The sequence below is a fragment of the Ooceraea biroi genome, chromosome 7, assembly GCF_003672135.1.
Source record: "Ooceraea biroi isolate clonal line C1 chromosome 7, Obir_v5.4, whole genome shotgun sequence".
In the NCBI taxonomy this organism is placed as follows: domain Eukaryota; kingdom Metazoa; phylum Arthropoda; class Insecta; order Hymenoptera; family Formicidae; genus Ooceraea; species Ooceraea biroi.
In genome coordinates, this window is record NC_039512.1 from 11,297,308 (window position 1) to 11,317,668 (window position 20,361).

Consider the following 20,361-nt stretch of genomic DNA (forward strand, 5'->3'; position numbering starts at 1 on the left):
AATTCATTACACTATCTTACACAAAATAATTAATATCTCAAAGTTTCAGAACAAAAACTCGTTTAGAGCACTGGTGCATCCAATCACGTGACGGTTCTACGCATGCGCGCCTTTGTCATGTGATTCTGCTTGTCACGTGAGAGCTGCGCGCGCAGCAGCGCAGGGCGTGCGGTGAGACGCGACGGCCCTGGTACGTGGTGCGCCACGTGACGTCAGCGCGCGCGCGGCGGTAGCATGGCCGCGAGCCAAAGGCCGAGCGAGCCGAGCCGAGCCACCGCGGCACGACCGCGAGCTCCACAGTCGGGCAGCGGGAAGCAAATATGGCTGCCGTGTGGCCGGATAATAATGCGTAGCGGACGCGCCATCGCTGTAAACGAACGCGTACGAGTGCGTGTACGATGTTGCTGAAGGGCCGGGCTGCGACGGCGAAGAAGTACCGCAGGCATCATGGGAAAAGCGGCGCCAGGTCCGCGGCCGGTAAGCGTAATCTCGCAATCGCCACGCGTAGAAACTCGCAAGATCGCCGCGCAACTCTCTTATCCGCCCGCTCCCTCCTGTGCGCATCGTACCCCTCGCCCCCTGCCCCGCGCCGCACGCGGGTCCGCGGTATCGGCACGAGCATACCAGCTGGTGCGATGCACGACGCGGTGCCGCGCGATAAATCGGGAACCCGTCGCGAACGCAAGCGCGAGATTTGAACTCGGGAGAGAGGAGCAAGCGGCGCGCGATTCGCGAACGTCGCTTCTTAAAATTAATCCCGCTCGCTTGGCCGCGATCGGCAATCCGATCGTCGCTTGTCAGCCGATTCGAATTGCACGGTTTTACGGGAACAGACGCGAGTGACGTCACGTCGAATTCCGCTCCGCTCGCCGAGAGATCTCGACGTTGAGCACTGGTCACGGGCCAGGCGTTGTCGCGGGATTGAAGTCATCGCCGCGCATCCGGCAATTCTTATGTCCTGGTGTACGCACATGACGAGCGCGCGACATGGCGGCGAGAACGACGATCCGCGATCGCCCTTCTCGGATTCGTTTTCTCCCCGCAGGATCGGGGCGCAGTTCGCGTACGCGACGGCACGCTCGTCTCGGCAAGAATCGGCTTGCTTCGCAGCGATTCGCGGCATGATGCATCGCTGTCGCGTTTGTTTATTATGAAGCGCGATTGAAGAAAGCACGGCGCACAGTGGTCAAGATTACCAAAAACCTGGTCGAAATTCTGTACATACTCAAATTATTCTAAATCATATATATAACTGCAATTTAGTGATTTTCCCATAATTCTGATGCAATGTAATTAATATAATATTAATTATATATACAGGGTGTCCCATTTTAAAAGTTGCACTGAAATATGTCTTCAGGGAAGCATTTTGAGAAAAAACTTCGGCGCAGTTTGGCGCAGATAAACTTTTTCTTATTTCTTTTGATATGTAATTAAATTTTAAATTCTGTTTGATTTATCGCGCCGACTCACGACGGGGACTTTGAATCGCAATATTTCATTAGTGTTACATCACAACAGCACTATCTTATTTTATTTCTATTAACTGTAATGAAAATTGAATAAATAACAGCGTTATCAGAAGCACAAAGGATACAATAAAACAAGGATGAAAAGATTTAATAACCCGGTACGTGATAACTTCGTGAATGAAATCACAATTGTGACACCGATTATGGCCAAAATCATATTAGAGACTTACGATAATGAACTTTATACATTTATAGCTCTCATAAATGAAATTTGTTTGGACTATAACGCTAGAGAAATTTAGTACGGACTTAGAACTAACAAACAATAATGTAATGACGATAAAAAAATTTTTTTTAAATGGATTTTGGCCACGTTTTCAGTCGTTTTGACCACTGTGCGGCGGTCCGAGCGATAATGACGATGCTGGCCGGTTGATCGCTTCGCTTTGCGTTCGAAATGTTTGCCACCAATCGATCCAAATTCGAAATTTGACGCGCAGTACACTCGTGATCAATGAAATCAAAGAATGCAAAAAAGAATTGCGTGATAAGAAATGCGATTCTTCGATGCGTTGCGCTGCGATCATCATAAAGAGTTTTCTCGTATTTCACGCAAGAATTTCGGCACGACTTCAGCGGCGATGCAACGATGCGATTGGCGGTTCATTAATAAGAGCCCGTTAAAAATATCCTCGGCGACGTTTCGGCAAAATTCGCGACTCGCGGCGTCGCTCGAAGATGCGTCGCGATGGAAATGCATTCCTGGCGCGTCGCGATAAGAATAGAGCGAGGGTGGGAGGGAAAGAATGAGCGGTGTGTGATAACACACGGGGAGAGTACGTAAATGGAATCACGTGGTATAATTGAATTACGTGTTGCAAGCCGTCGTAACGCGTAATCCCGATTACAACGCCGTGCTCCTGTTTTATTAATCGATTGAGCTGTAATTTTTGACAATTCAAAATATTCGAAGAACTGGACATTTAAGGGGATGCTGGAGTTGCTAGTGAACTATTTTTTCACTATAGCGATGGTAATTGCAGTTTCGAAAATTCTCTTTATTGCTTGTGCGGAATAAAAAATCCTTTTCCACAAATGAAGTATAGATAGAAAGAAAGCCCGCTCTACAGGACTTTATATTCAAAATGGAAAAAAGTTAGAAAAGACAAATGCAAGTTTTTAACTTTTTTCCATTTTGAATATAAAGTCCTGCAGAGCGGACTTTCTATCTATACTTCATTTGTGGAAAAGGATTTTTTATTCTGCACAAGCAATAAAGAGAATTTTCGAAACTGCAATTACCATCGCTATAGTGAAAAAATAGTTCACTAGCAACTCCAGCATCCCCTTAAGTATTCAAATATAACGAAGAAATAAGAACCTATAAGAGTCTGAAAGGATTCTCTAAACTCTAAATCGTGCGGTGCATCAACACCTTTAAGCCCGTATCAGACTACGTATTGGAGATTGGAGATTGCGAATTGGAGATTGGAATCCGACGAATCAAAACAAAGCAGACCCAGATTGCTTTGTTCTGATTGGTCAAATTTCAATCTCCAATTTGCAATCTCCATTCTCCAATACGTAGTCTGATACGGGCTTTATTACACGCGTTCACATATTTGTGGCGCGAGCTTGACCACGTGGTTACACCCACGTGACCGCGATATCTTTACTTGGGGTGCTCGATGCGATGCATCGAATAAATTTGCGCATTATTGTTATTATCGGAAGGTACTTGATCATCGAATAATAATTTTAAGTGCCCGAATTAAACACTCATGTTATCTCGAGTCGGTGAACCCGACGTCATTAGTATTGTTACAGATATAAATAAGTGCCACTTAAACACCGAGCGTAAATCGAGCGCGGTTGTCTATTTTAAACCCGGAATTAAAAATAACGAGATGACAACTGTATAGAGATGATTTTTAACTTCTACATTTGCGCGAAAAATTATCCAAACGAGATTGAATTAAACCAGATTTAGACTTGTAGAAAATAAGAGATAGATAATTTTCTATACTAAAGTATAGAAAAGATAAAAAAATAAAGTTTAAATAAAAACTCAGATCTCTCTCTCTCTTTCTCTCTTAAAAAAAATATGAGAGAAATTATAGTTGTATTCAACATCAAGATAAAGTTTCTTTGCAACTGTCGAATACTTCGTAAGTCTTAAGCAGCAAAGATCCTTAAAGGGTTGTTATGTTTCACGCGTGTTGAGGGGCTAATCGAATGGCGAGAAAAGCGTTTTGTAGGACTGCCGTGAATACTGGCGCGTTAAACGCCTTCAAGGCCTTTGTAATGTAGACTCAATCACCGCCAATCTACAGGGTCTTAGCAATTTGCCTCCTTGAATGATCTCAAGCGGCATCTGCGAATCGCAAAGCATCGCGATAGTCGAATACTTGACTTATAAGGATGCATGATTTAACCAATTATCTTTCGCATACTAAGTGTGCGAAGGAACAAGTATCGGTGATATGCTTTTTTGCGACACATACATATTAAAAATCCTTCTAGTAAGTACTGATTCGTATGCGAATTTAATCTTCATTGTTTACTCGATGATCACGATCGATTTTTGTTCCTTGTCCGCACTGACAGTTTTACTATGCATGCTTACATGTTTCATCATGTTGAACGTTGAATTGCCAGAAAAACTTGACATGTTTGGCGCGAAATACAAGAAACCATGCCTCTTGTTTACTCTTCTGAAATAGAATCACATTTTGTTCTTTTGTGGCATTTTCGGGGTCCCTCTTTCAAGGTTTTCGTCTTCACATATTTCATATCACATAGTCAGATATTAGAAAATTATGTATTAATTGTTTCTTCACAAGGCAATACAATGAGCGATGCTTATGAGTATCGACGATTTATATCGTTCAAATTTCGCGCATGAAAATATCAGTATGAATGTTAGTTGCTTTTAAGTTGAATGTAAATGCTGATTGGTCGCGTGCATTGCTCTTGTCGTTGATTGCTCATCCCAGAACAAAAGCGGCCAATTAGAGATAATGCCGGGTATCTGTGCGAGTTTACCATATCAATATGTTATATTCGATGCGGCAGAAGTGGTGTCGTATTATTAAAAATTATCAATTTCTATAGAACTCCAGGCAGCAAAATGAGAAACATTAATAAATCAAGATATCGCGTCATAAATTTATTAAATTCCTTATTCAACATAATTATAATACAATACTTAATTAAAATAACAAATATTTATGTATCGTAAATAATATGGAAAAATATCTCTACTTCGAGAACAAGAATTTTTAATAGGTATTTTCTGTCCAATGGTTTGCCGTAAAATATGCTAGTGTAATACAAAATTATGAATGTCATGTCGAGAGGATACATATATGTATAGAGAAGTATCGATCCTTATCGAATACTTTTTATTCAATACTGCTTCTCACGTATCAGTATGTGAAGTGTGTAGAATTGTACATGTGCATTTAAAAGCGTAAAATGTTGGAAACTAAATGCGGCATCAAAGTTGTATTCACACTGACAATAGGTTGCGTATAGAATAAATTAAATTAAATTAGATATTTAACCAAGCGTACTTACCTGCAAAAATATTTTCTACATTTATTTCGAAACAGTTTGAAAAGATAAAGTTATACCAAGAAGTCCTCTGATGTTGCGAGAAATCTGAGCTGCCATGACTGTTGTTTATTATCTCAATTAGCGATATCAGAAGTCCCTTAGGCATTAAGATGAATCATATTTGTTTATACTATCTCAAATGTCAGATTCAAAAACATCCGCGTGCATCTGAACTTTTCGTAATTTTGATTTTATGAGACGTTATTTCCTCATATATAATCTTCAAATTAACAAAAGATACACGCAACTTCAAACTTGATCGAAACTGGTTCTTTTCATGTTTTGTAAATTAGCATTTCACCGACTGTTTGTTGATTTGAAATTTGGTGCATTTACATAATTATTTATTCCAGAAACGTATGCATTCGAGTATGTAGTCAGTACTTAATTGACTAACATTAGGACTAGTCAATGTCTGAGCTAAACTGTTTTTTTTTGTTGAGGTTTGAGCTAGCGAGGTGACGGACCTGATTCGCAATTCAGCAGCGCTCAGCTGATCGAGCAGCTGAACACGCGAAAACAGCAAACGATTTGAGGAAGCTAACGCACGTGATCGCGAAACGTGATAGAATCCGAATGTGACACTTGTACCAGTGATGCTCAAACGAAATGCTCATGAAAATTCTGCAAGATTTTTGAGGACGTTCCATGGGGAAATTCTTAAAGAATTTACTAAAGATTCTAGTCGGTCTTTCAAATATTTTCAGTGACTCTCAAAATATTTTACGTGGAGAAATCGGAAGAAGTTTTGTTTCATGTTTGTGTTGAGCGTGTTATCTTTCTATGAGAACCGCAATGATAATAGGCCGTCCACCTAAAGATAAGGCCCCGAGAGTTCAGTCCACAAAAACGCGTCTCTATTCAGCATTCATCTCGTTCTCATGGTCGTCGTGAAATAAAACCTCGCCTACCGTTTCTCTCTTGCTCCCGCACAGTGTGTGCTCTTCGTCTAATCGAGTCACATGTATGCGTAGTTTCGCTATAAAATGCTAATTTTATACAATTTTATACAGTGGGACAGGGATACTGCCGTCATCTACTAATGTTCCACGTAAGATTAACCATTAATTAATAAAATATTAATAACGTGCGCGATATAGAGAGAAGAAGAATAATAAATAAATCAATGTATTTTCCTAATCAAATAATTCACGTTACACAACGTTCACGTTAGCTTCCATCGAGATCATATCGATCGATACGAGTGTGCTTGAATGTGTACACATACATGTATCGATCGTCGCATAGTGGAAGCGCCGAATAACAGTTAAGCCGTAAAAGCGCGACGATAAATAAGCAAGGCGGGTCATCGTCCAGCGAGATACGAGGATTCATGTTTAACGAGCCGTCCTGAAGTCGCCATCGTTCATGCGCGCGCGGGCATTACGATACTCGACGCTTCTCGATGGTATCGAAGTATCAATAGGACCAAGTTTTGATATCTTCCGTTGATAAATTTAATCTTGAAATCATTATGAAATGAAGTCTCGATAGTTTGGACTCTCAAGATGCTGGAATGAGTCGATTTTTCTTGAAAGATTCGTAAACGAAATATTCACGAAAAAAGAAGAAAAAACCGACTGAGTCATTGTCGTCATGGGATTTCCATATGATCTATCGTCATGAGATGGCCAGTAATCAAACGATTAATAAGAGCGACTAATAATACGCGCGAGCTTGCAGACGCTCGCCATACCGCCGACGACCACGTAGGAGCTTGCCTTCACGCGTGTATGTGTGTGCGCACGTGTGTGCGCCAGGCGTGCATGTATACCATGTAATGTGCATATACGTGAGGAGTAATTGAACGGTAGGCACGCATAGAGAGAAAGAGGGGGCGAGCAAGCAACAAACATGTCGTTGAGCGCGATCGTCTCGTGCACATTGGACTTTATTGCCTTTGCTGACTTATTGTGCGAGAGTGACAGAACGATCAGCGAGACGACCACAGGCAGGCTCTGGACGAAGAAGAGAAGAGGTGTAAACCTTGATTTATTCATGGTTTAGAATACACGCTTCTCGGGAGCGCAAGGGGAAGATTACGAGGGTGGCAAGTGAAGTGATCGTAGCGTATTGCTAAAGTTTATCCCGACTTAATTTAAAGTGAAAGCAGATGCCTAATTTGTACGTGATTGCATTTTCCAAAATCCTGTTGTATCCTGCTGTAAGTAGCAAACTCGACTCGTCGCTTTACATTCGGATTCTTCTTATTACAAAGTGGCAGTCACAAAATTATGTGATGCACATTTTCATTCATATTTACGGATAGAGAGGAATTTTAAATGCTCCTTCACTTTTTTTCTTTCCTCGCATCTGTTCGTATTGATAACTTATCCTATCTTAGTCCTTCAACTCTCGCTTAGCTTGGGCTGATCAGCCTCAAACTGAAGAAAACTGTAATTTCAGTTACTCTTGCTATTCTTTCTTTTAAAATCCTGCACATATGTGAAGAGACCTCCATAGTTTTAAAAGCGAATAATCTCTCTCTTGCATATAGCATTTGTAGAAAATTTCGTACATTTAACATAAAGCGATATGAATAAAGAGGGTTCACAATGCGTTATAATACGTATTAGGATCGCTTTTAATACACTGTAATATATATCAACCTTCACCAAGTAATATATATCAATCTTGCACCAAGTTGCACCAAGTCGCATTAAGTTTGCCCTGACCTAAGGTAACTCTACAGCCTGACGTAATGAGTACATATTAATAAACAAGTATACTTAACACATAGTGGCACGGCTACAATGAGTAAGGTATACAAATGCATAGTGAGCAATATAAATGTACAGAACAAAAACTTTCATTAAGGACAACGTAGCTTCGTTGGTGTAAATACATATTTCCGAGCTCACAGTCTTCAGCTATCATTTCTTAACTGTCTGTACAAAATGCAAGCATATTCTTAGATGTAAAATATCCAGAGACGACAGTGTATAATGCTTTTTCCAATCTATAAAAAACGTGTGTTACATTTCGTAAAATGTTTGTAAGACATAGGAGTCAGTTATAATGAAATCAAGACGAGAAATTGGCGTTTTTGTCCATATCTCGTTAGGAAGAGGAATAAACTGACTTATTCCTGACTTATTATTTAATTTTTTTAAGTGATTTAACTATTTAATTACTGACTTATTATTTATTCATAAATTAGAGTATAATTTTATAAACATAAATTTATATTATTTAAATTTAATTCCTTTTTTTTTAGATTGGTGATAGAAATTGAATGTGCATTATAAATTGTCGATACTCTGCAGTATCCAGAAACCAGGAAGAAGATACAATAAAACACGCGTGACTCTCTTGAACACCCTGTAAGTACTAACATAACGGATGGACGCTAATAGTGCTAACGATAAATATTTCTTAATCATCACATTCTCGCCTCGATGATTTTTCATGCTCGCTCAGCGCTTTTTAGATCAGGTTTCCGCGGCGACCGAGATAACAATAATGATAAATAATAATAAACATATGTATATACACGCTATGAGTATCGCGTGCAGTGAGTTCGCAAGCCTTTACGCTGCGCAGATTGCGTATATTCGCGATGGTTCGCGAGAATTTCGCGGCGTGTTGATTTCATTATCGAAGAAAAAGCGAAAGAAAAACAGAAGTTATTCTAATAGTGTTGTAAAACAGGTATTAATTGCATGCACGTGCATATATAGATTTATAAATACGTGCATGTATGAATTGATAAATCAGATCAGCTGATGTGTAGAACGTGCGACTCATTAAATTCCGCGATTAAACGTGAAACATTGTATGCATCCCTCATTTTAATGACGTTTCGACATGATAACTATGAAAACAGTGCTGTACATGATGCTTCTCTCTAATTTCTTCATTATTTAGTATCTTGTGCCGATTTATTAGAATTATTATTTATTTATTTTATTTTGTTAAGGGGGGAGCCTGCTTTAGAACGTTGAAAATAAGGTATAATTTTACGAATTTTTTTGGAGAAACTATACAGCGGATCATTATAAAACTTTGATGCATTTATTAGTACATGTTTAAAGATAAAAATTATTTTTTGATTTGAATATATCGCCTGTAGAGGTCGTCCTGGAGGCATTGTAAATTGGTGAGCATTCTCCTGCCTCCAAATTTCATCCAAACTGAAAAATTGAAATATTTTCTTGTTATGTATGAATTCCCATCGTCGATGAACCTTTAATATTCATAAAAACATTAAGTTAAACAATTATTTTTGCATGAAAAAGTTCAAAAACTTTGCCTAAAAATCGTACTTTTGTGTTCTAAGCTCCACCATTTTGGCACTTTTCAACTTTTTTCTTCTCTCTTTGGTTCATCGACGATGGGAATTCATAAATAACGAGAACACATTTCAATTTTTCAGTTTAGACGAAATTTGGAGGCAGGAGAATGCTCACCAATTTGCAATGCCGGCGATGCGGCTGCACTAAGATTTCTCCAGAACGACCTCTACAAGCGATATATTCAAATAAAAAAATAATTTTTTTTATCTTTAAACATGTACTAATAAATGCACCAAGTTTTATAATGATCCGCTGTATAGAGTTTCTCCAAAAACAATTCGTAGAATATACCTTATTTTCAGCGTTCTAAAGCAGGCTCCCCCCTTAAGTCATCACGTGTTAAACTGTGTGCATTCTTGGATAAAAGTTTTCTCCGTGATTTGTTTATCCGTTTTTGATTGCTCATGCAAAAAGGAGTTTTTCCCATTACATAAATCGTCAACAAGAAACTTGATAATTTTTGTCCCTTTATAAGGAGTCGATGCAATCACAAAATTCAAAATCTATTTCTGGAAAAATTAAAGGACTCCTTGCGGTTATGTCAACTCGCGCATGCAGGAATCTACGGATCGCTGAAACTGCGGAATTACGAATCCATGTATAAATAACAATTAGAATGGGTTATCCAACGGATTGATAACTGCGTTATCGCAATGCATCTCGCATTAAGTCGCTATACGGGCCGTAAATGATCCACGGATCGTAAACTCATAATCGACCTTCGACGTCACGATCGACACCAGGGACAGGGATCGTGACGCGAAGTATGCGCGCTCTCGTGCGTTAATCGATCACGCTCGTTTCGATTATCTAATCGTTGTCCGCCCTGACGGAATTCTCTCACGGCTCGACAGGATTCACGCATCGAATTTGGACGGAAACGTTATTTTACATAATGGTTCGAATCATGAGAAAGATAAAACGCTGCATTCGTGCCTAATCGTCCTTTAAGAAACTCGTCGTCTAAACCGAGAAAGACGTTTTGCGACTGTAACTTTGAAATTATAACGCAGAGAAGAATTCTTGAAGTAAAAATTCGGCCGAGTAAAAATTAAACGCGTGAACCAGCTAAGACACATAACTAAATTTTGGTATGTAATCTTCGTAAAATTTTAGGTTTTCTTTCGTTCTCCATAAATTTACATAACTTGATTATTGCAAAGTCTCTAATTTATATCTTTATCTTTATTACTTCTTACAGTTTGACAGCGTTTGTTTAGAATTATATTATGTTGTAACCTCATAAATGGAAATCGTCCAAATTTCAAATTTGTCATTATTTTCAAATTTGAGGTCTTTTGTGCGTGTCACCGTCATTTAAGAAAACGTATTGGTGCTCGATCAAATTCAAGCGCCTCCGCCGATAACCTAGGTAATTAGCGCCCGCTGATTGGTCACCTTCGCCGGCGCGCCATCGCAACGCTGGCACAGGAGTGGGGGCTTGTTTACTCTCGCGCTCAGGTCATGCCGATCTCGGTCGAGCGGCGTGGCGTTAGTTCGCGCACGGCGCGCGTCGTGTTTGCGCGCGTTCTTTTTCCCGTCTTTCATTTTCCTTCCTATCGTCGTAGTTTTCTTTGCTCGCTCGCTGTCCGCGGTATCGCCCGTGTCGCGTCGCGTTTTCAGAGAGGCACAAATACAAACGCAGCGTTCGGTTTTACTTACATCACATTGGGACAGGAACCGAAGGCCTTATAGCTTCATCTTTTTCGTGAGCCAATGATCGTAAGCTTTGATAAGAAGCATTTCGCGACCAAGTCGCAGCACCGGTTCCTAATTATGTGACTAAACCGGATTCGCGTTTATCATATTCGTGATCCTTTGAAATATGAACTTGTGGACTGACGATGAACCTCAAAGTAATCTTCGAAGTGAGTAACACGTTATGCGAGAGTTAAGTGCCGCGTGGACGCGCTGGAAAAACAATTCTGCGTTGTTTGAAACTTTGTCGTGAAAAGAAACCTTCAGTGATTTGCGGAGACGATCCTGGATGAGAATCCTAAATGAACGAGGAATTCAAGTCGTCAGGAATTGTTCGATGATTTACTGGCTATTGACGGAAGCTCAAGTATCAGGGAACAACGTGGCGAAGGGAAGATCGTAGGTTCTCGGGAACCTGATGGCACCCGATTTCGAGAAGAGGCGCCAGGAGCTAAGGAGGGGCAACGGCGCAGCTGTGGACCATGTGAACGATCATCTGGGCATGCTTTTACAGTTGCAATGCGTGGGCAGTGCATTGACGGACCTTTATCATCATGGTAATTAGTGTCCGGGTCCGACAAGTTTTCCTGGCTCTTTAGAGTTTATTGCTTTTCTGTCGACCGACCATTTACAATCTTTTGAAGACCGTATCTCCATTATTGCTTTTTTTCTCACCATTCGTTCCCTTGTACTTTGTCTTTTGTATCACAATTTATGGGGCTGCCACCTGTGTTAGAAAACTTGGTTGGCCGGCGAGGGAGAGGAGGGAAGAGCTGCGAACCAATGGCGCCAGAGTATCCTTCGAGGGATTTAAAGTACTTTATCTGGGCTTCCATTCTAATCTTTTCTCGTTCAATACTCGGCGTAATACATCAGAAATGGAGTCTTGATCTTGATTTAGATCTGATTTTTTGTATTTATTTCACGGAACCAAATTTCTTGTTGATGAAAAATTATTTCGTTTTCTCGCACTCTCATTATTCTTCAAGATCCGAAATCAGTGCATCTATCGAAAGTAACAATTTAGTTTTTCGAAAATTGAAATATTCGTTTAAGAAAATACACCTTAGATTCTGATTCTGAGATTAAAAGGTTTACGATCTTTAAATTGAAAATTTAATGTACAATAAATTCATAAATATTTGTTCAAATAAGACAAAAAGCAATATGTCGCTTTGCCGTTCTCCATACTTTCATAATGTTTAAACATACAATATTAGGAAAGTGCGTGGCACGCTATCTCATTATGTCTATGCTTTAAAGATGAAAGAGTTACACGCCGCGCGTATGCTTTTGCAGGGTCGTTGGACTCACCACGAATGTTTTTCCGTACTATCTCCCGCCGGCATTATTATTGTTGAAAATACTCGGCGCTAGTATCGTGGCAGACCAGCGAGAAAATGGCTGCGAGTGCCGGGTTCCAGATAACCTTCGCGGTTCCTGATACGCGTCTAAGGGTCGAGGTACAATGAAATATGAAAAACTAGATACAAGGAACAAGGGATAAATGCGAGTTTATTCCTAAAAGTTGGCAGAAAATACAATCGATGCCAGCTAGGTATACAAATATCAAATGCAGACTGAATAGCACTTACCGTCAAAATGGCGATAACTTTCAGTGAAAGAAGGAAAGAATTAATATAATATTAGATTGACCGGAAAGTCCGTGCGGATTTTTTTAGCAAAATCCTTAATCTTTCTGAAAATTAATTAATAATTAGATATATTTTTTAACAATGTATTTTATTGAAGTTCAAATTAAAAATTGGTCATTGAGAATCAAGAAACTGGAGTCGAAAGTAGAAGTTTAAAAAGAGAAGATTCAGATTTCAATATCGAGAAGTTTATTTCCAGCTAGCGAGGAAATTTTGTTTTCGGTCAGACGAATATTAATGCGTTCATATCGTCATTCCTGTCATTGTTTACGAATGTGCTTATGATTGGCGTCATCATTTTCGATGAATGCTTTATTTTTAGATTTGAATCAAACCGAACAACAACCGAGCAGTTGAGTAATTTATTCAACTTATATCTGTACGAGTATTTGAAGACATTAATCTGGAAATTTTAATTAGTCGTTGCTTCGAATTTGAGAATCAAAGCATTTAAGCATCCGGGGATTCGAAGATCCAACAGATCTTCAGGTGATCTCATCTCGAGGGGTCTCTATGTGCGATCCGAAGACCCGAAACTACGATTTCACGAATCAGAGAGTGGACTTTAGACGATTCGGATGCCGGAGAATGTTACATAAAAATTCGAGGAAAATCCAAGAACATTAATTCAGCTTGAATAGCTCATCAATTTTAATTGCGTTTAATCACGTATCATCGTAGACGTGTTTTGAAACGCTTAGTGTGGACACGATACGCTCACGACAATCTCAAATTGATACGCAAAAAGAGTCTTTGGCCTACACTCGTGTCTCAATGATCGCTAAAATCGCACTCAAACACAAATGCGCGCATACGCGGCTCGTTAACGGCACGCTGTATACATAGTCAAGTAACGTCTATAATTCGTTGAATAACGAAGCCAACACACGTGCGCGTGCGTACACACACAGTACGACAGTTGACTCAATTGGCGGCGGATTGATAAATTCGATTAGGCTAAACCACACGAACTGGTTTTTCGAGTCGGCTAGCGTTTAGCGCGTGTCTAACAACGCGCCACTAAATGCTTATGCCAGACGACTGTTTACAGAGTTACGTCATTTATCAACATACAATATTTTCAATCAGTTGTGACTGTTTTCTGGCTAAGATTCTCGTGCGAATACATGATTCAAGTTATAATTACTAATAAATAGAATTCGAAGAAAAATATAATCGTTGAAAGAAAACTAGCCCATTAAGATATCGATGTCTTCTTGATATCTATTCATTTATTTCTTTGAAAAATATGAAAAAAAATATAATTTGATGTCGAAACACATTCTTTGCTTAATTCTAAGCAAATTTGTAATGGGTTTTTAATACGAAATTTATTATTAATACGTTAATTAATCGATATTATTACTACGTTATTATAGTTATATTAATCTGTATTTAGTGACAAAAGTAACTAATGATATAAAAAGAAGCATTTAAAAATAACATAATTAAGACAAATTCTAATTATATATCTTGCATTAAACGTTTCGAATTATTATTACTATTCGATTGTTATTATATTACTCTTATATCACTCTTTTTCCTTCTTTTGCTTTTTTTTCCTTATGTTTTCAGAAATAAAACACGCTTTTTAAATGTATGTACCGTAATAAAATCGATATCATTAATGATGGCAAATTACGAAAGAGTTTAGGTGGAAATTTAAATATTAATTGATAGGAATTCCAGTGTTCTTAAATCGGAATCCGTCATCAAGCAGTAATGCTTCTGTTATCATTGAGGGATCTTCTCTGTGCCATTTTTCACCACGAACAGGTTCAGGCTACATCGTCATGCTTGTCTATCACTGAAATCAGTGTCTCGTTATCGGCACTCGTTCGAATAGATACGCGATGTTCTCTTACCGATAAGCCACCGTCGCGGTCGTGTCTCTGATTCGCCATCAATAATCAATAAAATTTACCTTGTTTCTTTCTTTCTTCCTTCCTGAACACTATTATTATGATTAGATCTTACAACAAAAGTATTTTAATTTGTAATTTAATTTTGGGAGAAGTAATTTAATTTGTCCGGTGATTTTGGCTTTAGGTGTTTTCTATTATTTTCTTGTTTTGATTTTCTTTTTCTAAGAGTGTTGTGTTTCCGAGCGTTTAAGGTATGCTAACTACTTTCAGGAAAGAAATTGCGTTGCTGATTTTGAAGTATATTTATCTTACGTGCAGCGATATTCTGCGAATTCTTTCCGAAAAGCGTCGAGATTCTAGTGCATTAATGAATGTACCGTATCTATCTTTGTTTGCTTCCTTTCTTTCGATACCGGTACCAAGCAGTACCGAGCTTCTGGGGTCTCTTCGGCTTCTTATCTTGACTACTTAAGTAGGCTATCAGAGATGCCATTAAGTGTACACAGACTGTTATGCGAAGCTGCATTGTCGCGAAGATTCATTCTGTCCGAGTCCAAAGAGATCCTAAAGTATCTGGAAAAGGCAATAAAAATAAATATTCCAGGATGAATTTACCGCATTCCAGAAGAGCTCCATTAAAATTACATTCAGTAAGAGAAGTTATATAAACGTAGGTCCAGAAACGAGATGATTACACGAGATATTTGAAGATTTTAACTGAGGACTGCAATGAAAACGATGTACTTGCATCGAGTTCAGATCTCGAATTGCAGAGTCTCTTTAATTCTTACACAATAATAATAATTTTATTTCACCCTCCATATATTTACATGTTTTTGCATTTTTCTTTAACTTTTATATAACATACTGTTATTCAAGAATTAATATCGTTAGATTAATTTTGTGTTATTCTAAATTATTGAAATTATGTTTTGATATACACATATAGATATGATTAAATATAATTGATTATATTTTATCCTCATTTTACATTAATTAAACTTATTTTATTATAGATATTTATATTATTTCGAAAGGCTATAAGGAGATGGAGAACTGCTTTCTACTTAGATGTTTATTTAATGGTTATCATGGAACTCTCTTAACTTTTACTATAGGGTTCTAGTATCTGTAATAAAATTTTATCGTTCGCTGTAAAAGTAATGTCTGTTTGGTTATCTATCTTTGTAAATCTTTGCTGTGTCGGCTCTTTTCTTTAAACGATCCCTACGTTTGGATGTCAATAAAAATCCGTATATAAATCCTATTATCTATATCTATTTAAATTTAATTACTTTTACTATTCGTATAAGTATTCTCTTACCGCACAAAACTGTTGGAACAGCTATTATAGAACTTCATTTATCTACTTAATCAAACTTTGTTCTCAAGTATCATGAAATTTTAGTATGTATTCCAAAACTTGCTGTAGAACACTTATCACCATTATAAGTCATAAAATTCCATATTAGAATTTCTATTACAATAATAATAAATACTCTGGGATTTTTTATTAATTCAACCGCTTTATTTAAACCACTTTTCTTAGCAGGACGATATGTCCTCGCATTTTCCACGTGTATTGATTGAAGTTCCGTTTAAAATCTAACCGGTGTCTCGGTGAATAAACTTGTAGATGTTATCATACCGGTTGCCGTAAGGATCGGCCGAACATCGATTCAATCATCCATCCATTCGTCCTTCCTTCCGTCCATTCGTCCTGGTAACGATATATCCTTGAGACTCGAGAGGAGAGGCGTCGTAGTTAGCGCGCTCGCGCTCTGTTTGCCGTGTAATAGTAACGATGTTTATCGATCCTGTTATCGAGAGTACACCCTTTCTCTCTTTTTCTCTCTCGTTCTCTCTGCTTCTGTCGAGCTTTCTCGAGGACGCGGCTGGAAGACGCAAATACGCAAAGAGAGCCCTAATTCGTCTTGGCGGTACCCTTCCACGAGACGATAAAGAGATACATTCACCTCTTCATCGGAGGTGCACGAAGCGTTTGTCGCGTTTATTTATCGACTCAAGATTGCCAGGGTAATTAAAATTAACGGTGTTGCCATCCGAGAGACCTTCGCAATTATTATCTTTATGGCATTGATTGTATATGCCGCGCATTCACTGCGCCATCGGTTATTTCTAAAATACCCGATCGCTGCAACCTTTACTGCACATTTTCGAAATGATGATGCTGAATGAAGAGATGAAGGATTGATGAATAAGCTACATTCGAAATTTGGAACATCTATTTTGAGTATCATTTTTAGCGTTCAGAATGAATCGTGCGAGGTAGATAAATATAAATACCTGTTGATCGTTCCACTTGTTATCATGACACGAAAAAAATTTCCGAATTGTTCAAACACATGTCTCCCAGCAACAAGCATCACACTCGAAACTCTCGCACTGAATCATGTCCAAATAGCGAATGGAAGAGTGGAGAAGACTGTGAGAGCTAACGCGAATAATGAAAAACGAAAAACGAGCAAAAGTGGAGATGCGGTAAGAGGCAGTAATTGACTGGCCGGTCAAAAAAAGAAGAAAAAAGGATAACAAGTTGTTACAAGTTGGCGTAATGCAACGATTGGTAATAATAACAGCAACAACGGTACGGAAAGGAGGAGGAGGAGAGAACGAGAGAAGACGAGAGAGAAAGAGACGAGATTGGAAACTGACAGCCGGGTCGTTGACATCGTCCCGTGATTTTCCTTGATGTTCACACAGATGCACCTTATGCACGTGTGTGCACGCGTCGATTACGTGCCCACCCCCTGTGGGTCGTTGAGGCAAGAGGAAGGGCGGCGGGCGGGAATCGAACCCCCTCGCCACCAGTTGCGTCCGCGATTGCAACTTCACCCCCACGCAATTATCCCGTCCAGTAGTCGAGGTGATCTATAGATAGATCGCCCGACATTGCTCTGCCTCTTCTCCCTCCTTCGTCTCGCTCCCCCGCTTGTCGTCATCCCTGTCTTTTTGTCCCTCTTTTGCCGGCTCGTGTGTTTCGTATTTTTCCCCCTTTATCGTTCCCCGACGATGCACACGCCGGCACCTCATGCTCGATGTGTAAATCGAGAGTTGGTCTATCAATGTTGCGCTGAATGGCGGTTTGTGCTACCCGTGGTGTTCGGCCTTGTTGGCAACGAGCGGTCCGAGGGTCGGAGGACCGCGGCCTCCGGCGGATATTATACGATTTTTCACCGATCGGATAATGGCAATGCTTAATGCAACCGCGATATTGTTGCCAGTATAATTTTAGTGTTTCGTATCGCTCGGAGGGAAAGAAAGACTGCGTTGGAACATCCTCTGGAATATGGTCTCGGAGGAAGGGAACTTTGCGAAAGGTTTGGGAATCAATTTTCATCTATCAGGATTTCGTGATTCATGGAAACCTGAAGATTCCTAATGCGTCTTAGAATTATAATAATATGAATGATTGAAAGAATAGTGATCCATTTTAGGAATTCCCAGAATTTAAGTTTCCAATAATGTGTAAAGATCTCGGAAGGATTATATGAGGATTCACAGGATGTTGAGAATTTCTGAGGATTTTGAAATCTAATTCTCTCTGGAGAACTCGCGAATTTATTTTGATCTGACATTCTGAAGTTCAGAAGTTCAGAAGTTTACGGAGGTGGTTTGCGAAGACTTGAGGAATTGTTTTAATTATTGAAAGCTTCTTCGTTTCGTGCCACGATTGAAAAAATCTAATTACTCCAATTACTGCGATATCGAAATAAAAGTGATTTACTTTTGCAGGTAGCAATGCAGGCGGCACATCGTCAACGGTGACGACATCATCGCTCTCAAGGAGCACCGCAACCGCAAGTAATCGCGCTCATCCCGCGACTAGGAGGGTGATCAATCATCAACAGCGGCAGCTGCAGCAGCAGCAACAACAGCAGCAACAACAGCAACAACAATCTAGAACACTACTATCGTCTTTTGGTGGCGTCGCCGTAAGAAATTCGGATGATTACAGACTTAGGATTGGCGCGACACAAGACGAAAATTCAAACGACTCCGGCCTTGGCTCCGAGGAACGTCAACAGCACTCCAACAACGTCAATGTTAGTATATTCTAGTGATAAGTATTAACTCTCTCTCAAGTCTTTGACCAAGCAATTTCATTCAATTCGATTTATTCGGTTCAATCAACATCACTAGTCGTTCAAACTGTTTACAGTTCTCTCTTTGTAGTGTTTTCTATAAAGTTCCGATCTATTGCGAATATAATTATTATTTGCGATTTATTCCGATTTTTCTTTCTCTTTTGCTAAAAGATGAAAAGATGAAGACTAATAAGGAGAAATGGTTGCATTTTGCGTATTTTTGTTGCGGCTAGGTCCCTGACTCACCCTCTTATTAGAAGCGCGTCTAAAAGCCAAATGAAGTTACTTAACACGTTCACGAGGATACGCGTGATCGTCATCAATATCATCATCGGAGATCGCCGACCGCTCGGTAGTTGAACCCAGTCGAGCTCTGATTTGTTAAATTAAATTAAGCACATAGACCGCCTATGCGTGCGGGATGTGTCGTTTACAGCGATCAAAATGATTTTTTTCCATAATATCGAGCAAAAACTGATGTTAAACTGCTTTTTTACAACATTAAATTATGAAAATAATTTTAATAATTTTTCTATAATTATATAAAATAATTGAGTGCCATCATAGTCTCATTTGTAGTTATATAATAAAGAACAATTTTATTAATATATTATATTGATTTAATATAAGATATTTATTAAAATAGTGTAACAAAGTTGTAAGGAGTTTTGAAAATTTCTTATGTAGTTTATAAAGACGTTTGCATTTTTGCATTTGTCGATTACTTAAGAGATATTTAACAAGACATCATTTATTGATTAATTCGATTATTCCTTTATCAGCTTTGGAACGGCGCTGGTGAGGAGGACTCGAAGAGAAGGAAGATGGACATCAAGTTGGAATCCGAAGACGCAAACTTCGCGTTTCCGGAAGTTGCTTCTGGATCCAGTCCTGAAAACAAGTCCACAACGACTAGAACTACTGTCAACGGAATCGGTTTGGGAGGTATATCTGGTGGTAGAGCTGGAAGCGGAAACGGCAATTCTGTGGGCAGAATCGTAGGAATCACCAGACCTCGACCAGCCATGGGCGTTTTGGCTAAAAAGGCTCACCAGGGACCTATTACCCTCATTTCACAACTATGTATGTATTTATATTTTATTATATTATATAATAGAAATGTATGATGAAGTGAAAACAGTACAAGTTCTCACCGAATCATTTTTAGTGAATTTCGGGATTTTTCGATATCTTGATTTTTCAAACTTTTAGATTTTAGATTGTCCGAATTAGATTACTCTAGGCTTTGAATTCTTGAACTTTTAGATCTTTGGCCCATCACACATGCTTAGCTCCACACCGTGTTTAATTAAGCAGAATAACTAGATATGGCTTATATCCTGTTACAAAATATAGATCTCATCGTACGATCTGCAGCTGATGCAATCATATGAAATTTTGAATCTTACGATTTCTCTTATCAATACTGAACATCTACGTTGTATGTATGAGTATTAATATGTTCAGGTCCGACTGTGTTAACAAAAGACTCGTATACTTTATTACATATCATAAAGCGCAAAGTTAGTTTCCTCTTAGACGAGGGAACGTTGTCTTGCCAGAGAGCGAGGGAAGAATCGAATGTTCATTATCTCGAATCACAGAAGCCTCTCTCTCCTTCAATGTTTTGCAACAAGAGCATTTTCATG

At 39.0% G+C, this 20,361-nt stretch overlaps 1 protein-coding gene and 1 long non-coding RNA gene across 3 annotated transcripts in view; both read left to right on the forward strand.

The window, feature by feature from the left end:
• The first annotated feature begins 241 nt into the window (after positions 1–241).
• The window catches only part of LOC105279827 (nuclear factor of activated T-cells 5), a 28,064-nt gene continuing 7,944 nt past the window's right edge, over positions 242–20,361 (forward strand). Inside the window, exons 1-3 of one of the 2 annotated variants that reach the window (XM_011339878.3) lie at positions 242–477; positions 18,360–18,670; positions 19,495–19,795. In XM_011339878.3, coding sequence (XP_011338180.1) covers positions 399–477; positions 18,360–18,670; positions 19,495–19,795 — 691 coding nt within the window. In that variant the 5' untranslated portion in view covers positions 242–398. Of the gene's footprint in view, positions 478–9,714; positions 11,641–18,359; positions 18,671–19,494; positions 19,796–20,361 lie in introns of those variants that run through there. The other variant, XM_011339877.3, reaches the window with a different exon arrangement.
• LOC109610991 lies at positions 2,802–8,692 on the forward strand. The gene is made up of 2 exons (XR_002193288.2): positions 2,802–7,254; positions 8,308–8,692. It is a non-coding gene; the product is annotated as an uncharacterized LOC109610991 (long non-coding RNA).